The sequence below is a fragment of the Erythrolamprus reginae genome, chromosome 2 (genome assembly GCF_031021105.1).
Source record: "Erythrolamprus reginae isolate rEryReg1 chromosome 2, rEryReg1.hap1, whole genome shotgun sequence".
Lineage (NCBI taxonomy): Eukaryota > Metazoa > Chordata > Lepidosauria > Squamata > Dipsadidae > Erythrolamprus > Erythrolamprus reginae.
Genome location: NC_091951.1, coordinates 177196246 through 177216225, shown reverse-complemented (window position 1 = coordinate 177216225; position 19980 = coordinate 177196246). Strand labels below are relative to the sequence as shown.

Here is a 19980-nt window from a genome sequence, read left to right as displayed (position 1 = left end):
TTGTGTAAGTATAAAGATGCTCTCCTCACAGTAGAACCCAATGTAGGCTGAGAACAGTTTGCTTTTCTTACAGATTTAATTTGCAAGAAGCAGTCTACTGAAGAAGAGATATGTTGTTTTCATAAATTACCTCTGGTTTATTTGCATTGAAATCAGGATAAATTACCATATTTTCTGGTGTATAAGACGCACCTTTTTACGGAAATAAAGCACTTTTAAAATTAGGTATGTCTTATACATCGAATGCTGCCGAGGCCGCCTAGCAATGGGCAGGGTGCCAGGCGTAGCACCAGCAGCAAAGCTTCTCTTCAGGCGGCTGCCCAGGCGGGTGTGCCGCTCAAGTTAGTCCTGGTGGAGGCAGCAGCTCTGGCGGCTTTCATTTGAGGAGCAGCAGCACCGAGAATGCCAGCCCCTGCCACAGCCACTCACCCAGCTGAGCCTGCCACCCAACAACACGACTAGGTGAGGGGGGCTGATGGACCTGAGCCCCCTCGCGCTGGACGATCAAGGCCTTCTCCACCAGCTGGAACGCCTGCCCGCTTCTCAGTTGCCGCCGTGCGCCCTGCCTCGCTTGGCAGTGGGCGTTTCTCACAGGGGCCCTGCTGGCATCCCTCCCAGGTCAGATGGGGTGGCTAGTCGCCATGGGCATCCGAACAGGGCCCCCCTCGGTGCTCTGTATTCAGCTGGTGGAGAAGGCCTGTGGGGCTGCCTTGATTGTCCAGTATGAGGGGGCTCGCCTCCATCAGCCCCCACCCCAATCTTCTGTCTTCGGGGTTGCAGAGAGGCAGGTTAGGTGGGCGCATGCAGCGGCAGCTACAGAGAAGTGGGCGGGTGTCCCCTCGGCGCTCTGCGCATCCAACGGGTTGCGTTGGAGAACGACACGCCTCCCACACTCCACACCTCATTGTCCCATTGTGTCATCCAAACTGGGGACGGAGAAATGGGAGGTAGGTAGACAGGCAAGGCAAACCCTGAAACATTTGAGCAGACAAGGCGTTTTCGCTTGTCTGCTCAAAAAGGCTCTGGAGGAAGCTGGAGGGAAAGAGAAGGGAGAGGAGAGATGGGGGGGAGAAAACAGTTTTTACTTTTTCCTCAACCGGATTAGGATTGCAGCAGTTAAACTGCACAATGGAGAGCAACTGACCCGGTGTGTGTGTTTGTGTGTGTGTGTTATCCTCCAGCCAAGGCTCTTCTCCCATGACTGGTGGAGGAATTCTGGGAGTTGAAGTCCACTAATCTTAAAACTAAACTTTGAAGACCCCTGAGTTAGGGGTTAGAAGTGCAAGGGTCATCAAACTGGCAAGATTAAGGCTTGTGGACTTCAACTCCCACTCCTAAAGTAGCATGACTGGTGGAGAAATTCTGGGAGTTAAAGTCCACAAGCTTGGAGTCCTTGAAACTGTCAAGTTTGAAGTTTGTAAAAAGTGTACAGTAACACCTCATGATACGAACTTAATTGGTGCAAGGAGGAGGTTCATAAGACGAAAGGTTCGTAAGACGAAACATTGTTTCCCATAGCAAACAATGTAAAGTCAATTAATCCGTGCAACCAAAAAACCTCCCGCAAAAAAACGGCTTTCGGCGACTGCTGGGAAGCTGCGCGGTTGTTTTAAAAGGTGACAGCCGGCCTGGGGGGCTTCCCAGCACCCCCCCAAAGCCCGAACCCGGGTTTGGGGGGGTGCTGGGAAGCCCCCCAGGCCGGCTGTCACCTTTTAAAACAGCCGCGCGGCTTCCCAGCTGTCTCCCGAAGCCGAACACGGAAGTTCGGCTTTGGTGTTCCGCGTTCGGAGACAGCTGGGAAGCCGCGCGGCTGTTTGAAAAGGTGACAGCCAGGCGTTGGGGCTTCCCAGCGGCCTCCCGAATGCCGAAACCGGAAGGGGCAAGGGGGGGGAGAACGGGAGGCTCAGCATTCCGTCAGTCGCAGCGCTGGCTGTCAACTTTTCTTTTTAGCACTGGGGAGGCAAGTCAGCTCCTGCCCAGTGCTAAAAAGAAAAGTTGACAGCCAGCGCTGCGGCTGACGGAATGCTGAGCTTCCCGTTCTCTCTCTGCCCCCTCGCCCCTTCGCCTCCCTGTGTTCCTAGGAGAAGTGCTGGTGAGGAGCAGAAGGTCTGTCTTGCCTCAATCCCCAGCACTTCTCCTAGTAACACAGGGAGGCGAAGGGGCGAGGGGGCGGAGAGAGAACGGGAAGCTCAGCATTCCGTCAGTCGCAGCGCTGGTTGTCAACTTTTCTTTTTAGCACTGGGGAGGCAAGTCAGCTCCTGCCCAGTGCTAAAAAGAAAAGTTGACAGCCAGCGCTGCGGCTGACGGAATGCTGAGCTTCCCGTTCTCTCTCCGCCCCCTCGCCCCTTCGCCTCCCTGTGTTCCTAGGAGAAGTGCTGGTGAGGAGCAGAAGGTCTGTCTTGCCTCAATCCCCAGCACTTCTAGTAACACAGGGAGGCGAAGGGGCGAGGGGGCGGAGAGAGAACGGGAAGCTCAGCATTCCATCAGTCGCAGCGCTGGTTGTCAACTTTTCTTTTTAGCACTGGGGAGGCAAGTCAGCTCCTGCCCAGTGCTAAAAAGAAAAGTTGACAGCCAGCGCTGCGGCTGACGGAATGCTGAGCTTCCCGTTCTCTCTCCGCCCCCTCACCCCTTCGCCTCCCTGTGTTCCTAGGAGAAGTGCTAGTGAGGAGCAGAAGGTCTGTCTTGCCTCAATCCCCAGCACTTCTCCTAGGAACACAGGGAGGCGAGGGGGGGGGGGAGAGAGAACGGGAGGCTCAGGAAGGGAGCTCGGGAAGGAGCCCACGGTCAGTCGGCTGCGGGTGGGAGGAAGGCGATTGTTGCGCTGCCGCCAGCATGGCCTGGCTGGCAGCGGAAGATGTAACGGAGCCCACGGGGGATTCGCCTTCCTCCCACCCGCAGCCGACTGACTGTGGGCTCCATCCCGAGCTCAGAGAGCTTCCTGGGCATGAAACTCGCAAATGCAACAAGAACGAAAGCCAGGAAGCTCTCCGAGCTCGGGAAGGAGCCCACGGTCAGTCGGCTGCGGGCGGGAGGAAAGCGAATGCCTCTCTGTTGCGCTGCCGCCAGCTTTTGGGGGGGGAGAAGTAGGACCTTCCTAACTCCCCCCCCCCAGCCAAAAGGAGCGGCGAAGTGACGTGCAGGAATGGAAAGCTGAAACCGGGCGGTTTGGACTTCCCATTCCTCCAAGTCACTTCGCCGTTCCTCTCCTGGCTAAACTGTGAGTTTATGGCTGGGTGGGGGAAGTAGGACCTTCCTAACTCCCCCCCCAGCCAAAAGGAGCGGCGAAGTGACGTGCAGGAATGGAAAGCTGAAACCGGGCGGTTTGGACTTCCCATTCCTCCAAGTCACTTCGCCGCTCCTCTCCTGGCTAAACCAAAGGAGCCTCCTGATTCTCCCCGCCCTTCTGTCCCGCTCATTGCCCGTGTCTGGCAGAAGCTGCTGCCCGAGAGCTCTTGGCCGGCGGGATTCAAAGTGCTGCAAAGTGCTGGGGTGGGGGGTGTCCCGACAGCCCCCCCCAAGTTCTTCGCCTCCCGCTGGGCAAGAGCGCTCGGGTGGCAGCTTCTGCTGGATACGGACGATGGGTGGGACAGAGGGGCGGGGTTAAGCCTCCTTCGGCGGCTGGGGAACTGCCCGGCTTTGCCTTTTTAGCTGCAGCGGGTGCTGTGGTGGGGACCTTTGGGTTTCTGGCTGGGGAAGAAGGTGAAGGGGTGGGGTGGCTGGACCTCCTGTCTCCTCCCCCAGCCAAAAACCCAAATGTCTCCGCTGTAGCAGCTGCTGCAAGAGGCTTCCCCGCCGCTCGCCCATGGCCGGCAGAAGATCTCTCTTGCCCGGCTTCCCTGCGAGGCAGCAGGTCAGCATCCTGGGCGGGTGAGCGGCGCGGAAGCCGGCAGCTGTGCTCCGCCCTGGCTGGGGGGGGGAGCAGGAGGACCTTCCTGACTCCCTTCCCCCAGCACTTCGCCCAAGACAACAGGCAGGGCAAAGCAGCGTGGGGCAAAGGGTGGCTCAAACCGCCGGCGGCTTCAGCTTCCCATTGTTCCCAGCGACCTCCCGAACCCGAACTTTTGCCGAACGGTGTTCGGGAGGACGCTGGGAAGCCCCGCCGCCCGGCTGTCACCTTTTAAAACAGCCGGGGGGGGGGGGGGCTTCCCAGGAGCCTCCGAACGCCGAATGCGGAAGTTCGGGTTTGGCATTCGGCTTCGGGAGGCTCCTGGAAAGCCGCCTGGCTGTTTTAAAAGGTCACAGCCAGGCTGGGGGGCTTCCCAGCAACCTCCCGAACCCCGAACTTTTGCTGAACTTACGGGTTCGGGGTTTGGGGGGGTGCTGGGAAACCCCCCCAGCCCAGCGGTCACCTTTTAAAACAGCCGGGCGGCTTCCCAGGAGCCGCCGAACGCTGAACGCGGAAGTTCGGGTTTGGCGTTCAAAAGCCGCCCGGCTGTTTTAAAAGGTGACAGCCGGGCTGGGGGGCTTCCCAGCAACCTCCCGAACCCCGAACTTTTGCTGAACTTCCGGGTTCGGGGTTCGGGGGGGTGCTGGGAAGCCCCCCAGCCCGGCGGTCACCTTTTAAAACAGTCGGGCGGCTTCCCAGGAGCCTCCGGACGCCGAACCCGGAAGTTCGGGTTTGGCGTTCGTAACTCGAAAAAAGTTTGTAAGAAGATGCAAATTTTTTCTGAACCCCGGGTTCGTATCACGAGTTGTTCGTAAGACGAGGGGTTCGTATCTTGAGGTACCACTGTACATGGTTTAAAAAAGTATACAGTGATCCCTCGATTTTCGCGATCTCGATCTTCGCGAAACGCTATATCGCGATTTTTCAAAAAACAATAAATTAAAAATACGTGCGCGGGTTTTTTTCTACACCACGGTTTTTCCCGCCCGATGATGTCACACGTCATCACCAAACTGACGTCTGCCATTGATGGTTGGCCGAAATCTCGGCCAATCAGTGTTGTTTGCTCAGCGTGCTTTGAAACTTTTGGAACTGTTGGAACTTGTTAAGACTTGTTGGAAGATGGCTCCTAAATGTTGCACGCGGAGTGGAGGCGGCGACGCTAAAAAGAGCAGGAGGATGCTGACAATTAAGGAGAAAATTGAACTTTTGGACATGCTGAAAGCGGGACGTTCTAATGTAGATGTTGGTCGGCATTATGGGATCAACGAATCGACTGTGCGATACATTCGGAAAGACGAAAAGAAGATAAGGCAAACTTCTCAGATAATGTTCAACAAGGCTGCAAAAAGAATGGTGACGCCTAGAAACAAACGCCTTATGAAGATGGAAGCTGCTTTGTCCGTGTGGGTACAAGACTGCCGCAAAAAGAGCATTGCTTTGGATACGAACACTATACGAACCAAGGCGCAGCAACTGTACAACCGTCTTGCAGACACAGAAGGAGGCGATGCAGATGAGGGAAACCCAGCTGAGGGCTGGGGTTTTTTATTCTGTCATTATTTAAGTGCTTTTTAAGGAAGGAGGGAAGGAAGGAGGGAGGGAAGGAGGGAAGGAAGGAGGGAAGGAGGGAAGGAAGGAGGGAAGGAAGGAGGGAGGGAGGGAAGGAGGGAGGGAAGGAAGGAGGGAAGGAAGGAAGGAGGGAAGGAGGGAGGGAAGGAGGGAAGGAAGGAAGGACTGTATGCTTTCATTCAAGTCACTTCTCTCTCCCTTTCCTGTCATTCTCTGTAGATGAAGGTGCTGGTGACTCTGAAGACCCCCAGCCATCAACATCTTCTGCTTCTTCAGCCCCAGCCACATTCACAGCAAGCAAAGGGTGGTTTGAGAAATTTCAACGGTGCTATGGCCTGAAGAGTGTGTCATTGCATGGAGAAGCTGCCTCAGCAGATACAGGTGCAGCCGAAAACTTCGTCCAGCGCACGTTTAAAGACCTAATTGCAGAAGGGGGCTACCTTCCAGAACAGGTGTTCAACATGGACGAAACAGGCCTGTTCTGGAAGAGGATGCCTTCACGGACTTTCTTAATGCAAGATGAAGCCAAAGCCCCTGGCTTTAAGGCCATGAAAGATAGAGTGACTTTGATCATGTGTGGGAATGCAGCAGGCTTTTTGATGAAGCCAGGGCTAATTTATAAGTCACGAAATCCAAGAGCCCTCAAGAACAGAAATAAGAATGCATTGCCAGTGTACTGGATGCATAATCCTAAAGCATGGATTACAAAACCCCTCACGTGGGACTGGTTTCATCAGTGCTTCATCCCACAGGTGCAGGTTTATTTGGCTGCCAAAGTGCTTCTCCTAATTTCAAAGTGCTTCTCCTAATGGACAATGCTGGAGGCCATGATGACCTGGCACATGAACATGATGGGGTGCAAGTCAAATTCTTGCCACCAAACACCACATCGCTTATCCAGCCGATGGATCAAGGTGTTATCCGCGCATTTAAGGCACTGTACACGCGCAATTCTCTTGGAAGCATCGTGGAAGCAATGGATGCTGATGAAAACTTCACATTGAAGGCCTACTGGCGTCAGTACACAATTGCATCTTGTCTGAAGAACATTCAGAATGCCTTAATGGATATGAAGTCACAGACAATGAATGCCTGCTGGAGGAAATTGTGGCCAGAAGTGGTGCATGATTACAAGGGATTTGCTCCCGAAGAAATTCAAGATGCTGCAGTCCAGAACTCTGTGAAGCTGGCACAGGCACTGGGTGGAGAAGGCTTCATTGACATGACACCAGAGGAAGTCAATGGTTTGCTTGATGAGCATGGCCTACCGCTGAGAGACAAAGATCTGGAGGAGCTGACCAGGTCAGCGAGTGAAGAAGAGGAGGAAGCGGAAGCTGAACAAGCTGAGGAAGAAGATGTTGGCCTAACGCTTGAGCGGCTTGCAGAACTGAACAGAGCTGCTGCAAATGTACAACGCATGGTGGAACTTTGGGATCCCAACATGACTCGCTCTATACAATTTAAGGCCTTCCTTGACAACATCTTTGCACCATACAGAGCCATGTTAGCCCAAAAAAAGAAAATGCGCCAACAACTGCCCATAACTATGTTTGTCACAAAAACCAAGAGGTCTGTCACACCATCACCTGCAGCGTCCATTGTAGACATGGTGATAGAAGAAGATCCCGATTTATCCTAGTTATGCTAACCCCCCCCAAAAAAATGTAAAAATGTAAATAAATATTGTTATTATTTCTATCAGGATGACTAAGTGTGTTATTCAATGTGTACAGTACAGGTACAGGTAGAGGTACAGTACAGTAATTAAGGGGATGGGAAATGGTAATTTGTGGGTTGAAAGTGTTGGGACTGAGTGGCATACAGAAGAATGAATGAATGACTGAGTGAATGAAATTCAAACACAGGTGAGGGCTGGGGGTTTTTATTCTGTCATTGTTTAAGTGCTTTTTACGAAAGGAAGGAAGGAGGGAAGGAGAGAAGGGAAGGAGGGAGGAAAGGAGAGAAGGGAAGGAAGGAGGGAAGGAGAGAAGGGAAGGAAGGAGGGAGGGAAGGAGAGAAGGGAAGGAAGGAGGGAAGGAGGGAATGAGAGAAGGGAAGGAAGGAGGGAAGGAGGGAGGGAAGGAGAGAAGGGAAGGAGGGAGGGAGGGAAGGAGGGAGGGAGGGAAGGAGAGAAGGGAAGGAAGGAGGGAGGGAAGGAGAGAAGGGAAGGAAGGAGGGAAGGAAGGGAAGGAGGGAGGGATGGAAGGAAGGAGGCAGGCATTCTAAAAGCCGAGAAGCCGTTGCCACAAGCGCTGCTGAAGGAGGACTCGTGCCCCAAGAAAGCCGGTGAGAGGGGCGAATCGGGCGGGGGGTAGCGGCGAGGAGCCCGGAGGCACTGGGGGGGATGGCCGGCATGAAAAACAACCATTGCCAGCCTCCGTACTTTCGTCGCTCCACCATCTGCGCATGTGTGGCCATGGAAAAAGGGCGCTCATGCGCAGATGGTGTTTTTACTTCCGCACCGCTATATCGCGAAAAATTGATTATCGCGAGGGGTCTTGGAACGGAACCCTCTCGATAATCGAGGGATCACTGTAGATAGTTTTAAGAAGTATACATGGTTGTAAAAAGTATTCTGCTACACTGGTATTTTATTAAACAATATAATACAGTACTACACCATTTGGTTAAGAATATTTTTTTCCTTGTTTTCTTCCTCTAAAATCTAGGTGTGTCTTATACACTGGTGCGTCTTATACATAAAAAAAATATGGTAGTCATTACTACCGTATTTTTCAGTGTATAAGACACACATTTTTCCTCCCTCAATTAGGATGATAATTGGGATGCGTCTTATACACTGAATATAGCTTTTCCCCCACCAGCCCTAACTAGCTGCTAACGATCTTCCCAGCTCTTACCTTGCAGACTCTTTTATTGTTTCTGTCTGTGAAGAAAGTTTTCAAGCCCTAAGTCTTTGCAGGTTTTCTTTCATTACTCTAACTTGCTCTGAGTAAGTTTCTTTCTAGCCCTAATCAGGTGCTAAGGATGTTCCCAGCTCTTACTACTCCCAAGCTCCTTCATTGTTAATCTCTGCTAAGAATGTATTCCAAATCCTGCCTTTCATTTTTTTAAATTCTCTATTTGCTCCAAATGTTTCTTTCCAGCCCTAACTAGGTGCTAATGATGTTCCCAACTCTTACCAGCTTTCAAGTTCTTTCATTTTTAATCTTTGTTAAGAATTTATTCCAAACCCTCTCTTTGTGTGTGTGTGTGTGGGGGGGGGGTCATTGCTTTATTTGCTCCAGATATTTCTTTCCAGCCCTAACCAGGTGCTATTAATGTACCCAAGCTCTTTCATTGTTACTCTCTGTGAAGAATGTTTTCAAGCCCTAAGTCTTTGCAGGGTTTGTTTCATTACTCTAACTTGCTTTGAGTAAGTTTCTTTCAGCCCTAACCAGGTGCTAACAATGTTCCCAGCTTTTACCCGCTTGCAAGCTCTTTCACTGTTGCTCTCTGCAGAGAAGAATGTTTTCCAAGCCTTAAGTCTAGGCAAGATTTTTTCCATTGCTCTACTTGCAATGTAAGGAAGATCCAAGGAAGGCTATGCACCTGGGATCGGCTGTGGTGTGAGTTCAGATGGGGATGGCTAGCTTTCCACCTGGTTCTTTTCTTTTAAAGAGAGAGAGAGAGAGAGAGAAAAGGGGGTGGGCGAATAACAAGCTTCTCTAGAGAAAGAAATGTGTATCTCCCATCAATTGCAGTGTAAAGACAGAAAGAAAGACAGAATTACATTGAAACTGATGGGAGATACACATTTCTTTCTCTAGAGAAGCTAGTTATTCACCCACCCCCTTTTCTCTCTCTCTAAAAGAAAAGAACCTGATAGAAAGCTAGCCACCCCCAGCCAAACTCACACTTCCTCAGTTGGGCTTGGCTTCCCACTCCTGGTTGCTATGTCTTCAGAGCCTGGAGCTGTCATGCAGTTGCAGAACGATGTCAGCTCCAAATCCAGCTAGAGCAGAAGGGGGTGTCAATCTGAACCATGGGGTGGGTGGGTATGGGGGGAGAGAACTAGGAGGAGAGCCGAGTCTGGCATGACTGATGGAGGAATTCTGGGAGTTGAAGTCCACAAATCTTAAAACTGTCAGGTTTGAAGATACAGGGGTACCTCGTGATATGAACCCCTCGCCATACGAACAATCCGAGATACGAACCCGGGGTTCGGAATTTTTTTGCCTCTTCTTCCGAACTTTTTCCATCTTACGAACCCGAATGCCGAACCCGGACGTTCGGCAAAAGTTCGGGTTCGGGTGGCCGCAGAGAAGCCCCGCCGCCTGGCTGTCGCTTTTTGAAACAGCCGGGGGGCTTCTCGGCGTTCTCCCAAACCCGAACGCCAAACCCGAATTTTTGCCGAACCTCTGGGTTCGGCGTTTAGGAGGCCACCAAGAAGCCCCGCCGCCCGTCTGTCGCTGGCCAGGAAGGACATCTTTGTGACCTCAAAGCTCCGCCCATGGAATTCCCTATTGGGATTCCCCACCTCCTTTCCAGCCTCCCGACTGGCCCGACAGCTCCGCGGCTCTTTTGAAAAGCTAACAGCTGGGTGGCAGGGCTTCTCAGTGTCCTCCTGAACCCGAACGCCGACCCCGAACTTTTGCCGAACTTTTGAGTTCGGCGTTCGGGAGAATGCCGAGAACCCCCCCCCCCCGGCTGTTTCAAAAGGCGACAGCCGGGTGGCGGGGCTTCTCGGCGGCCTCCTGAACACCGAACCTGGAAGTTCGGCAAAAGTTCGGGTTTGGTGTTCGGGTTTGGGAGGATGTGAGAAGCCCCCCGGCTATTTTAAAAGGTGACAGCCAGGCGGCGGGGCTTCTCGGCGGCCACCCGAACCCAAACTTTTGCCGAACTTCCAGGTTTGGCATTGGGAAAACGCTGAGAAGCGCCCGGCTGTTTCAAAAGGTGACACCTGGGCGGTGGCGTTTTTTTGCGTTTTTTTTCTTGCACGCATTAATTCATTTTACATTATTTCCTATGGGCAACAATGTTTTGTCTTACGAACTTTTCGCCTTACGAACCTCCGGGAACCAATTAAGTTCGTAAGACGAGGTATTACTGTACCTGAGTTAGAGGTTAGGAGTACAATGGTCCTAAAACCTGGCAAGTTTAAGGCTTGTGGACTTCACCTCCCATTTCTGAGCTAGCATGGCTGGTGGAGAAATTCTGGGAGTTGAAGTCCATAAATCTTAAAGCTATCAAGTTTGAAGTTTGTAAAAGGTGTACATGGTTTTAAAAAGTATACATGGTTTTAAACAATATAGTACTACACCATTTGGTTCAGAATGCTTTTTTCCTTGTTTTCCTCCTCTAAAATCTAGGTGCGTATTATAAACCGGTGCATCTTATACACCAAAAAATACAATAATTTAAATCTCTCTGATTATATTACAATGAAAGCATTATTTGGCTGGACTCTAAAATAGCAAAAGGAGTAGTAATTGATCTTTTATCTCAATTCACAGATACCCTAAATATAAAATTCTAAAATTGCATCTTTTTTTATTTTATTTTCTGAAATTTCCTATCTGCTGTAGTGCATCTGTAAATTGTTAATCTAGTAAAACTAACTCGATATTAATTAAATGTAATTTGAGATAGATCTATGTCCATTTACCTGACAAGTATCAACAGTTCCAGTTTCAGAGCCAGCACAGAAAGCAGTATCTGGTATTTTTCCTGCATGCCAGTCACGCTGATTGCACTCGGCTTGTGAAAATATTTTTAGCTGAGCTTCTTGCAATATTGCGCTGGCTTTACCTGTAAGGAAAACAATAGCTTTAAGTTTATTTATTTCTAATCTGCAATAACTATGTAAAATTGCTGAATTGGCAGTTCTTGATCTAATGCTAATACTACAGTCCACTTATTCTATGCAATAGGGAGGACCTATATTAATTACCACAATGTTTATGTTTAGAGATGTGCCAAATTCTAATTGCCAGCTACTGTCGGCAGATTAAAACTGCAACATTGGGAGAATATCATTTATCCTTGAATATGTCTCATTATATCTTGTAGTATATAGCTTTTAATTCAGAAATCCATGTTTGAACAATACTCCATAACCCAGGAATTTTCATACATACACAGAAAGTGCAAAATCTAATATCAATATACTGTACAGTGTTCCCTTGACTTTCGCAGGTCTGACATTCATGAAAATTCTATACCACGGTTTTACAAAAAATATTATTAGAAAAATACTCCATACTTTTTTTTGCAAAACCAAGGGTTTTTTGGAGCTGACCGATGTACAATACTGTGCATTTTACTCTCCTCCTCCCCCCTCCCCCCCAGTCCTGCTTCTTTAAATAAAAGCTCCGCTTCCGCCCCAGCCTTCTGATCCCTCCCCTTTAATTCTTGGAGCATTGGTACGCTCCAATTAAAGCCGAGCCTTACTGCCACCCGCCACAGCCGCTGCAGTGAGCGCAGCAAAGCCCCCTGCTTGCCGCCCTGTTGCCCATGCAGATTTTGGGGGTAAGTAAAACCAGGAATGGAGGAGAGGGGGAGAAAGGAAGGAAAGAAAGGGAGCACCTCTACTTTGTGGAAATTTGACTTTCGCGGGCAGTCTTGGAACGTATCCCCCGCGAAAGTCAAGGGAACACTGTATAGGGTTACAACCAAAGCAAAGAAATGAGGAACCATTTGTTATTTATAAACATGCAAATTTTATAGTTACACAAATTCATAGTTTTACAGAATCTGTTGATTCTATGATGTAAGTAACAACTTGCAATAGTTAGCAATTATGAGATATCCATGTGTTGGTAGCATTGTATCTATAGATGAGGAAAAGGGGGTTTCAACACTGCACTTCAGAAACAAGTGTTCACCCTAGCACAAGAACAAAAGCACCAGCCTGAAGATGACGAGTGGGACCTCGTCGAAACATCACCAGAAATCTCTGAAACCTACAGGCCTTGTTCTGGCCTCATCAGCTAGCTATACCCTTACTGGGATTTGATCCTGGGGCTTCTGCCTTGTTTTTTCTGTTGGATCACCCTGGTATATTGAAGGAACATCACAGCTCCTTTTTGCCGCTAGGCCCAACTCAGGGCTATTTCAAGGCAGTTAATTTATTCATAGCCGACAAACACAGAATATAGTTATACATACAGAATATAGTTTGTCAGCTATGAATACATTAACTGCCATGAAATGGCCCTGGGTTGGGCCTAGAGGCAAAAAGGAGCTGTGACGTTCCTTCAATATACCAGGGTGATCCAACAGAAAAAACATATAGCCCCTCCCTGGTAACAGGCAGTGCTGAAACTTATCTGCTTGGGAGAAAGACCACACACCACCCAGGAGCTATGGACCGTTATCCAGAGGCAGACAGATGAGTGGTTGCTGCCGCTGAACCTGAAACTGGGGAAGGTGGTGTTCAACAACGGGCGGAACCTTGTGGCAGCATTGGGCTGAGCGGGGCTGATGCACATCCCTTACCTGGTGCATGTGCTCAACCTGGTGGTGCAGAAGTTCCTGGCCAATTATCCGGACATGTCGGCGCTGCTGAATAGAATGTGTGTGGTGTGCGCGCACTTTCACCGTTCCCACCCTGCTGCTGCTTGCCTATCTTCCCTGCAGAGGAACTTTGGCCTTCCCACCCACTGCATCATCTGCGATTTGTCAACCAGGTGGAATTCCACACTGCATATGCTTGAAAGGGTGTGTGAGCAACAGCAGGCAATAGTGGAGTTCCAGCTTCAAAACGCCCAGGCGAGTAGAAGTGCAGACCAACAGCGCTTTACCACCAATGAGTGGGCCTCCATGAGTGACATTTGTGCTGTGCTGCAGTGCTTCCAGTATGCCACTGATATGGTCAGTGCTGATAATTCCATCGTCAGTGCTACCATCCTCATCCTTTGCCTACTGGATAAAACCCTTCAGGCCATTCCGGAGGAAGTGGCACAGGAGGAAGCAGAGGAGGAAGAGGAGGAGGAAGAGGAGGAAGGCCCATTTTCCCAGGCATCAGGGGGGCACAGCTGTGGCTCGCAAGGTGGGTCGCTGGGCCAAAAGCAGCCAGGTACTCCGCTGTCCAGCCAGCGTAGAGTTTTGGGGGGGAGGAGGAGGAGGACTTGCAGCAGGGCAGCCCCCAGTGCAGCTCACGGACATCAATGGAGTGTGGCTGGAGGGAGGAACAGGAGGAAGAGGAGGAGGAGAGACCTGTTGCTGAAAACATCACCTTGACTCAGGGCAGCCTGGCTCACATGAGCCACTACATGCTCCAGTGCCTGTGCAATGACCCCAGGGTAGCCCGCATCATCACCTCTGCCAGTTTCTGGGTGGCCACCCTGCTGGATCCCTGTTATAAGGACAACATCACCTCCTTGATCCCAGCACTCGAGCGGGAGCACAGAATGCAAGAGTACAAGCGTGCACTCGTGGACGCACCAGTGGCAGAGTTCCAACAGCAATTGGAGTGCTCAGTGGTGGCACGCGGAGAAGGAGGAGGATACAGTCGCCAACACAGCAGGGGCACTAGCAGCACCTCACGGGGGAGAGTGAGCATGGCCACAATGTGGGAAAACCTATTCCATCGTCCCACACATCCACCACCATCGGATGTGATGGCCCATACCAGAAGGCGGAACATGACACGCATGGTGGATGACTACCTGTCCACGCGTCTGATGGTTATTAACGATCCCTTCAATTTTTGGGTAGGTAAATTGAACACATGGCCAGAGCTTGCCCTCTATGCCCTGGAAGTGCTGGCCTGCCCTGCACTTAGTGTCCTGCCCGAGCATGTGTTCAGCACCGCAGGAAGGGTCATCACTGACAGAAGGATCCGCCTATCCACAGACAACGTGGACATACTGACATTCCTTAAAATGAACCAGGTGTGGATCCCATGGAACTTGGCTGTGCCACCACCTGAGTAAGTGGTTAGAGTGTTTGCTACCACCACCACTTCCCCTCCCGACAGCTGTAAAATTCATCTTATGTATGTATATAATCAGGTATATTTTTATTGAAAAAGTTTGTGTATAGTTTGTGTTCAAATAAAGTTTGTGTTCAATAAAATTATTTTTTGCACAGATGTTTTCTGAGAGCCTAAATGCATGTTCCTTCCAAGGTATGTCACCTTTTGAGAAGCTGAGATATCCAGGTGTATTTTCATGTAAAAATCTGTGTGTGTCCCAAGTTCTAATCCAATCAATTGTTGTACTGTGCACCTGGCCAGGCAAAAAGATTATTTTTTGCAGAGTTGGTTCCATGGAGCCTAAATGCATGTTCCCTCCCAGAACTGTCACCTTTTGAAAAGCTGAGATATCCAGGTGTATTTTCATGGGAAAATTTGTGGGTTTTTTATTTTTACGGAAAAGGACGTTGCAGCAGTGCTGCAAGCAAAAGGAGGTGGGGAATCCCACACTGGGATTCCGGGGGTGGGGATTTGACATCACGGAGACTCCTTCCTGGCGTGTGGCTTTATTTCCAGAAGAGTTCGGGTTCGGGTTTGGCAAACTCACCCGAACTTCACGGCAAAGTTTGGACGAACTCGCCAAACCCAAACTTCGTTGGGTTCGCTCATCACTAATTATGAGCTATTAAATTTGTTAAATATACAAATGATTTTGGGGGGCAATTTAAGACTACTAATATGAGCTAGGAAGAAGAAATATGAATAATGGGATATAAGTTGATTTTGACTAATTGTATAAACTTGAAATTATTAAATAATCAATTTGGATTGGGATTTTCTTATGCAATTGACTTTCCTTGATTCATTTTTAAATTTTACTGTATGTTATAGGTATTTTAAAATGTTTTTTTTTATAGAATTAGCTATACCACCAAAAACAAGATATGATAGGTGGATTTATTATTGTAAGGATTTTAGTTATTAAGAAAGTAAAAAAGGATAGGAAGGAGGCACTACCATTGCTTTAAGAAATTAGAGATATAATATTAAGCATGTTAAAGAATATTAGCGGTAAATTTAATTAGAAGAGAATTCGTCTATTTGGATGATGAAATTAAAAAACAGGCAGTAGGAGATAAGCAATATATACCAAAAGATAGGATATAATAGAATGGATATGTGATTAATTTTTTTGTTATTAAAATTGTAGTTAAGAAGATATAGGTTTACACTGTATTGAAGGTGTACAATGTTGTAAGCATGTTTTTATTGTGGAGAAAAAAATATAAAACTTTTTTAAAAAAATTGAAAGTATTAAAATGTAAATCTGTGAATATCAAGTATGACTAACTGAGAATAGTATCCAAAAGAAGCTCCCTCCTGATTGTACTTTTCTCTGTGTAATATAAGAGAGAAACAGTTGACTGTAGAGATTAAAAGCATCAAGCTAGAAACTGGGAGACTGAGTTCTAGTCCCAGTTTAGGCGTGACATCGAGTCAGTCATTCTCTCTCAGCTCTAGTAATAAGACAACCGGAAACTACTTCTGAACATACAGTTGCCAAGAAAATGCATGGATTTGTCCAGGCAGTCATCAGAAGTCAGGATGATATGAAGATTCCCACCCGCCACCATGAAAAAAATATTATTCTCAGTGCAAATAAACTTACTGAAATCATTAAACTCACTTTCACTTTTAACAATAGGTTACTTTAAAGCAAAAGTAAAACACTTACCTTTTTCTTTTTTCATTCCCCACCCAATTATAAAACATTTCATATCAGAAGTTAGGTCAAGAGTAGCGTTAGGTAAGCAGATGGGCTGAATGTAGTCATTAAATATGATAGATTTGCTTAGTTGAAAAATAGCAATATCATTTTTATATTTTCTTTGATCATAGGAATAATAGATCTTGATGGCTTTTACGCGTCTTTTTACACTGTATGTTTTATGTTTGAAAAGATGGTGCAAGCCAATCACAGCCCTCCAAATCTCTGGACTCCTAGGAGAAAATAAAGTATCTTTAAAAATTAGTAATTACTATATAAAGGTAATTTCAGAGAGATGGAATTGTTTATTTCAAAATGTGTGCATGGCTAATAAGCATGGAGCCAGGTTTTATTCAGATGATGACAAAATGCCAGACTGTTATAGAAAATACAACAAGTTTAAACAGTTATTTAGACTGACCTAAAAAGGTAGAATTTGCAAAATCAGATTCAAACCATTTATTGCAATATTCCTAATTCAACAATTCTCAAATAATGTATCTGAAATTTATTATTTAAATATAGCCAACTACAGTATCTCACAACAGTGACTCTAGGCAGTGAACAAAATATTATACACCAAAACAACCAAAGGCCATCAATATAATACATGCCCAAGAGCATATATTTTCAATTAGTTTTAAAAATACTCACCAACCCACTCAACAGCAGAGATTGTTTCACATTCTGGCCCTAATGCCTAACGGAACAACCAGGTTTAACTGCCTTGTGAGAGATAAACAGAGTGATTTCCAATGGGATCTCTACAGATGTGCTCTACAGCAGTGTTTCCCAACCTTTTTTGACCCGCGGCACATTATTCATGTTTTCAAAATTCTGGGGAACACTGAACGGGGGCGGGGGGGCGGGGGGGCTAAAGAAAAGTTAGGACAAAAAAAATATTTCTTCCTCCATTTCACTCTATTTCTCCCTCCCTCTTTCTCTCTCTTCCTTCCTTCCTCTTTCTCTCCATCCCTCTTTCTGCACCTCTTTTTTGCTCTCTTTCTCTCTCCCTCCTTCCCTCCCTCTATGTCTTTCCTCTCCCTCCTGCCTCCTTTTTCCCGCCTTCCTTCTTTGGGGCCCAGCAGGAGAACGGCGGATACGGCGGTCCGGCACTGGCAGCGCCCCGCCCAGCTGGAGCTTCCTAGGGGCGCCACGGCACACCTGACGGTGTCTCGCGGCACACTAGTGTGCCGCGGCACACCGGTTGGGAAATGCTGCTCTACAGGGCATGTGCTATTAGACAGGGCACAACCCTGGCTCCCATGACACTGCTCAACGGAAGGAGTCAGAGCATATCCACCCTGTTAGTTCTGGTAGGGCAATTGGCCCTGTGCCAACCAGCACTTTGAATTATATCTCACAGCTTCTTGAAAGCCAGCTGCACCAGTATTGTGCAACCTGAATACCTAAAACTGCTCATGTCACTATATTTTAAACATTCTGGTCAGATTTTGAATGCTCTTGAAAAGTAATTCCATGTAGAGTGCCTTACAGTAATCAAACAATAGATAGATCTGAGTTTCTGTGAATAGGGCTTCCCAATTCAGAAAAGGCTCAATAGGTATATAAGATAAACCTATCCAAAGAGTATTTTTGGTCACATCTGCCACATGCTCTTTGAAAATGAATCAGAGTTGTTGTGTACATGAGTACGCAGTCTAAATTTGCATGCCACTCGCTAATTGACCAGACTGTGAGCGGCAGTTTTAAATGGATGTCAGAACCCGCCACTCCAAGTGAGCCTTTTAAAAGCATCTTCCCTTGGAGATGGCTGGCATTCTGATCTCACTACAGCTATATCTAAATAAACCTCTCAATAGCTACAGTGGCTCCAAGCTTACTTACTTACTGACTGACTGACTGACTGACTGACTTACTTAGTCAGTCCAATACACAATAATACACAATGAAGGTATTACAGGACACCTTCGAAGAAATAGAATTAGAGAAAGAATAGAAGAGAGAATATAGGATAAAATAAATCAATGAGAGAATAGAAGAAAGATATAGGGATAGAAGAGAAGATATATGGGATATAGGAGAGACAATAGGACAGGGGTCGGAAGGCACTCTAGTGCACTTGTGCACACCTCTTACTGACCTCTTAGAAATCTGGAGAGGTCAACCATGGACAGTCTAAGGGTAAAATGTTGGGGGTTAGGGGATGATATTACAGAGTCTGGTAATGAGTTCCATGCTTCAACAACTCTATTACTAAAGTCGTCAAGTTTGGAGCGATAAATACAGTGGTACCTCGAGATACGAGTTTAATTCGTTCCGGACCTGCGCTCTTAAGTCGAGCAGCTCTTATCTCGAACGACTTTTCCCCATAGGAATTAATGTAAATAATTTTAATTGGTTCCAGCCCTCAAAAAACTCACAAAGTTAGTCTAAATTATGCAAAAAGACATTGCAAGAATAAATGTAACTTTACTTATTAATAAGATGATAAGCTGAGAGCTTTCCTTCCCTTCCTCTTTTTACCCAAAACAATCAACATGGCAAACTTTTATTTTTATTCATTAAACTGTAGTTATTTATTCAACTTCACTGCCACCCAATCCTGTAGAGGGAGGAAAGAAGGGAGGAAGGAAAAGGAAAGCAAGAAATGGAGGGAGGAAAGGAAGGAAGGAAAGAAAGAAAGGAAGGAAGAAAGAAAGGAAGAAAGAAAGAAAGAAAGGGTGAAGGGACAGGAACAGAGGAAGGAAGCAAGGAAACTTATGAAAGGGGAGAGTAACTTCACTGCCACCCAATCCTGTAGAGGGAGGAAAGAAGGGAGGAAGGAAAAGGAAAGCAAGAAATAGAGGAAGGGAAGGTAAAAGAGAGAAAGAAAAAGAGCAAGAAAGAAAGCAAGCAAGAGAGAAAGAAAGAAAATGAAAGAGAAATAAAAATAGAGAGGGAGAATGAAAGAAATGGAAGGAGGGAAGGAAGGAGAGAAATCAAGAGAAAGAAAGAAAGCAAGAGAAAGAAAGAAAGCAAGAAAGAGAAAGAAAGAAAGAAAGAGAAAGAAAAAAGAATGAAAGAGCAAGAGAGCAAGAGAGAAAAAGAAAGAGAGAGAGAAAGAAAGAAAGAAAGAAAGAAAGGCAACTTCAAAGAAAGGCTCACTGAGCATCTCTCACTCTCTCTCTCTTTCTATCCCTCTCTCTTTCTCTCCCCCCTCTCCCCCCTTTCCCTCTCTCTTTCTCTCTCTCCCTCTCTCTTTCTCTCCCCCCTCTCCCCTCTCCCCCCTTTCCCTCTCCCCCCCCAGGCCGGCAGCGATGTTTTCAAACAGCCGCGCCGTTTGCGAGCTAACTCCTGAGGTGCGGAAGTTCGCCTTTGGCGTTTGGGCCACTCGGAATGTGAAATTCAAAACAGCGTTCGGATCCCCCCACCCCCAGCAGAAGCCAAGGACCCCCAGAGTGGGGCGGCAGGGGAGGCGACCGCCTCTCCACTCACCAAGTGCCGGGATACGAGCCGAGAAGAGCCGGGCTGGCTTACTTTCCTTCCTTCCCGCGCTGATGCAGAGCCACTCGAACAAAGCGTCATGCCCCCCTGACGCTTTTGGCGGCAAAAGAGCCCAGCGTCGCTTCGGAAGCCGCCGAAAGCATCAGAGGGGCGCGACGCTTTGTTCGAGTGGCTCTGCATCAGCGTGGGAAGGAAGGAAAGTAAGCCAGCCCGGCTCTTCTCGGCTCGTATCGCGGAGAGGGGCGGCATACAAATCCAAGTAATAAATAAAATAAAATAAAAAAATGTCTCTCCTCTCCCAGCTCTTATCTCGAGTAGCTCTTAAGTCGAGCAGCTCTTATGTCGGGGTTCCACTGTATTGAGCTTGAATCTATTATGTGCTCTTGTGTTGTTGTGGTTGAAGATGAAGTAGTCATTGACAGGCAGGACATTGCAGCATATAATCTT

At 47.8% G+C, this 19980-nt stretch overlaps 1 protein-coding gene across 1 annotated transcript in view; it reads right to left on the bottom strand.

The window, feature by feature from the left end:
• LOC139161420 (transmembrane protease serine 12-like) overlaps positions 1-19980 on the bottom strand; it is a 46211-nt gene that overhangs the window by 583 nt on the left and 25648 nt on the right. The window contains exons 3-4 of the mRNA XM_070740518.1: positions 16054-16319; positions 11067-11209 (exon numbers count right to left, since the gene is read on the bottom strand). Of these exons, the coding sequence (XP_070596619.1) occupies positions 11067-11209; positions 16054-16319 (409 nt within the window). The remainder of the gene's footprint in view (positions 1-11066; positions 11210-16053; positions 16320-19980) is intronic.